This window comes from Aplysia californica, unplaced genomic scaffold (genome assembly GCF_000002075.1).
Source record: "Aplysia californica isolate F4 #8 unplaced genomic scaffold, AplCal3.0 scaffold01027, whole genome shotgun sequence".
In the NCBI taxonomy this organism is placed as follows: domain Eukaryota; kingdom Metazoa; phylum Mollusca; class Gastropoda; order Aplysiida; family Aplysiidae; genus Aplysia; species Aplysia californica.
In genome coordinates, this window is record NW_004798297.1 from 191,926 (window position 1) to 196,373 (window position 4,448).

Genomic DNA, 4,448 nt, shown 5'->3' on the forward strand with positions numbered 1-4,448 from the left:
AGGGTCGGTTTGGTTTTTGGTTTTGTTATTTTTGGGGGGGTTTTGTGTTTTGTTTCTGGAATTGTGGGTTTTTTGTAGTGTTTGTTTGTTTGTTTGTTTGTTTGTTTGTTTGTTTAGTTTGTTGGGAGGGGGAGTGAAGTACAAGAATCAAAGGACACAAGCCTTGCTTGCGATAATAGCAGTAAGCAAATGGTATCCTTTATGATCCTCACCTTCTGCAAATGTGCCTGCAGCTTGTTTCTGGCATCGGTGGTCTCCCTGACTCGCGTGTTGAACGAGTTGTTCACGGCGTTGAAGTTGTTCCACATGTCGTTGGCGCACTGGCGGAGGGTGGAGTCGATCTCTCCTCGCAGCCGCTCGCTGGACGCACGTTCCTTCTGGGAGCGGGCAATGTTCTCCTGGGTGTAGCGGGCCCACGACTCTGGGATAGTGATGCTGTGGGGGGTTCAATTTTGTTTTTAGTTTTGTGTGAGAGTGTTACGGTACTTGCAACACAAATAGGACCTATATAAGTGTCGAAGATTAAAGGTGTTACTAGATAGTAATATAAAATGAAAAAGAGGAGGAGAAGTAAGGATGATAAGTGTTTGATAGAAAAATGGGGCAAGTCACAACAGACTGCCTCCCAACAACCCACTGTGGGGGGGGGGGGGGGAGTGGATACGATTACGACGACAGGAGTGACTTATACTTGGATAAAAGTGTGGTACATATGCAGAAGAATGGATTCGCGTGAATATCTCAGCGTTAAAATGTGTGGTTTACTTTGGACTGCACGTCCCCATTTAACACTGTTAGATTATTTGCCAGGCACAAGCGAAAAAAGAACCTTGAAAGCTCGACCAAAAATAAAATGTCCACACTTCTCTCAGAGATTCAAGTCAAGTTAAGTAAAGCTTTAAATTCTTACAAAGATAAAATAATACTGAATGAGTAGTGTATTAGTTCATGGTTTAATGTATTAGTGCATGTCTTTGTTTCACTAAGCATTTTACTGCATTTACAATAGGATAAGGTCATATAAGTGCCGAAGATTTAAGGTGTATAAAGAGAGTAACAAACACAGAAAAGAAGAAGAGATACGGGCAATGATGCACGTTTGATAGGAAAAAAAGAGCGAACCACACCAGAGCACCCGCCAACCACCCACATGCTCAATAATATCTCGACTGTCCGGCGGCGCGCTTTTCCCTTTTGTCAATCCGCAGCCACATACAGAACCGTCAGCCACATCCCAACCTTTGACACGGGTCAAACTTCAATCTATTTATAGGTAGTTAGATCTACCGGAACATGTATTAGGCGAAGTGATGTGCAATGATAGTTGCAATAGAGAGATTGTTTTGGTCTCTCTTTACTCATCTGCACCACACGAATTTGTTGATGTTTTTCCCTTTACTAAAGTCTCGAATCTAGATCTAGTTGTAACCTAGTTGCAGGTTGCAGATTTGATAAATTGCCGACAGAGAGAGAGAGAGAGAGAGAGAGAGAGAGAGAGAGAGAGAGAGAGAGAGAGAAAGAGAGAAAGAGAGAGAGAGAGAGAGAGAGAGAGGGGGGGGGGCAGGAGTAGATCTTGCGAGAACTTCCGGGCAAAACAAAATGGCGACCCGCGTTGTTCGGCTCGATTCGAAAAGTGAAATAGCTATAGCATCTTTGTAGACGATCAAATTAGCTTACTTTTGAGCTATAACGTCATTTTTTCTTTGCTTTTGTCAATTGGATCATCCACACCGATAGAAAGTATTCCGAAATTAGGAAAATCGGGTCTTGTTTCACACTGGGTGAGAATAGCCATCGCTGGTAAGTCTCACCCGGGGTGAGAGGTCGATCGTAAGGTATTTTTATTCTCACCCCGGGTGAGGATAGCCACTCCCTGACTTAGATGATTAGGTGATTAAAAAAGATCTCTTATTGACAATATAAAGGTCAATTTAAGCTTCATTTCGTTAGAAAAATGTGTTAGGTTTGCTAACTTCTTAGACTTTGTGTTGAACAACACAAAACGAATCCTTACAAGCCTGGGCTTGGCCTTTGTAATCTCGAAGGTTTAGAAGTAGAAGAGTCTACTACCAGAGTCTAGAGTCTAGTCCAATTTATTTAATCTCTTTAATGTACTGGATAACAGAAATCTGCAACCTGCAACTAGATTACAACTCTAGATCTATATCTAGATTGGAGATTTTAGTAAAGGCAGAGTCCAGGGAAAAACATCAACAAAATCGCGTGGTGATGAGTAAAGAGAGACCAAAACAATCTCAATATATCGCAACTATCACGGAACATCACTTCGCCAAATACATGTTCCGGTAACTACCTATAAATAGATTGAAGTTTGACCCGTGTCAAATGTTGGGATGAGGCTGACGATTCGGGATGTGGCTGTGGGTTGACGAAAGGGAAAAGCGCTCCGGCAGCACTCACGTGTTGTCGATGTTCTCGATGCCCGGGATGTAGCCAACGCCGGCGGAAGAGTTACGCAGCTGCTGCATGCGGTCATCCAGGCCCTGGGCGTGGTGCTTGTCTTTGGCGTCGATCTCCAGAGCATGCTGGGCTGCGCGGTCCATCCTGGAAGGGAACGGAAAAGACAGGGTGTTTCGTATAATTTCTTTTAGTGCCACTTGCAACACAAACAGGTCACATAAGTGTCAAAGATTAGAGGCCTTACTTGAGTGTACATACAAAGAAAAGAAGAAGGAGGAGAATGTTAAGAACATGAGACGTTTGATGGGAAAGAAGGAGCAAACAATACCAGAGCACCGCCAAACGATTTGGGAAAGGAATAGGGATGAATAAGGGGGGGGGGAGATCACGAAATTAGATTAAACTGGGGACAATGAGATGGGATGAAAAACTCTTAACGCCTGTACAATTCTCTACACGTGCCCACAGAATTTTCAAGGCAGGCAACTTTTCAAGAATTTCGCAGACGATAAGTTTTGATGTCTCAGCAGCAAGAAAATAAGAAGGGAATCAGCAAGGGTGTGTTTTTAGCATTAAGAAAATCATGGATTGTGTCCCTTGTGGGTTAGCAAAAAGTCCGTATTTTTAGATGTATAATATAGAATCTAGTTCTGAGAAAATAAAAACAAGTGACAGGCAGATTCATTGATAAAAACACAGAGAGGCTATCAAAACAAACAAATGGACAAATATACAAGCTAACGAACAAGACTGAGAGATGAACACTGTTTAGTTTTAGTAGAGGTTTTACGGCGCTCGCAACTGCATAAGTTCATATAAGATTAGAGGTGTTACAAGAGAGTAACAAACATAAAAAAAGAAGGAGAGATAAGGACGATAGATGTTTGATAGGAAAGAAGAAGCAAACCACATCCGAGCACCCGCTAACCACCCACTGTAAATTATGAATAACAGTAAACTGACTGCTAAAAAAAATAAGGTAATATAGAGATAAATAATATACAAGTGGTTGTGGCGGTTGTTACGTGTTGTTGTGTTTGTTATTGTTATGTTTTCTTATTGTTTTGAACGAAACGCTTGCAATTTAATAGTCACAATTCACCAGATATATAACTCTGATAAGAATACTGACAAGAAGGAGTAGCACAAGTACCACATGCACTGTTGATTTACTGACTGACACAAACAGACATCATGACAGAAATGCACCGAGAGAGAGAGAGCAATAAAGCTTGGGTCAAGTGCTTACTTCAGCTGAACGTAAGCCTTATCCAGGACTTTCTTCATCTTGGCTTGGCACTTCTTGATCACATCAACTTCCTATAGACAGAAAGTAATCACGCTCAGGTGAGTGAGATATCATAGCCTCCCTGAATGACAGCAATGTGCATAAACAGAAACCTTTGACCCTCCTATGTTTCTAGTTTGTTTTGTATTGCTTTTATTGTTTTAAGATCTCTTGCTATTCGGCTTTTCCGGGGTTTTTTCGTCTGCACCTTTGTTCATTTTTTCATTACTCTGTTTCATCTTCTGTCTCCTACTCCCACTCCTCTTCCTTTTCCTCCTCATCCTTTTCCTCCTCATCCTCTTCGTCCTCCTCTTCGTCCTCCTCTTCCTCCTCCTCCTCATCCTCATCATCATCATCATCATCATCATCATCATCATCATCATCATCATCATCATCATCATCATCAAGTTACTGCAAAGAGGCACCTCTTCTCGCCAATCAATGGCAATTCGAAATGAGTCATTTGGACGAGTGGAGGTGCCGCTAAGCATATTGACAATGGAGCCGAAAAAGAGCCTCGCTCTCGCTCGAAGATTTTTTCGTGGAGTCCGCCAGACCCATTAAGGAAACAAAAAATAAATATCATCATCATCATCATCATCATCATCATCATCATCATCATCATCATCATCATCATCATCATTATCATCATGTACCTTGATGAGAGACTTCTCCACGTCGTCGTTCACGAGGTCAATACCCTGCCTCTTCTCACGGTTCATGAGACACTCCTCAGCAA

General features: G+C 42.0%; 1 protein-coding gene across 3 annotated transcripts in view; it reads right to left on the minus strand.

Annotated features, from left to right (window-relative positions):
• The window catches only part of LOC101847623 (tektin-3), a gene marked incomplete in the record, with an annotated part of 28,240 nt that overhangs the window by 3,880 nt on the left and 19,912 nt on the right, over positions 1-4,448 (minus strand). For all 3 annotated transcript variants that reach the window (XM_035973139.1, XM_035973140.1, XM_013089730.1), the window contains 1 exon segment: positions 213-435. In XM_035973139.1, coding sequence (XP_035829032.1) covers positions 213-435 — 223 coding nt within the window.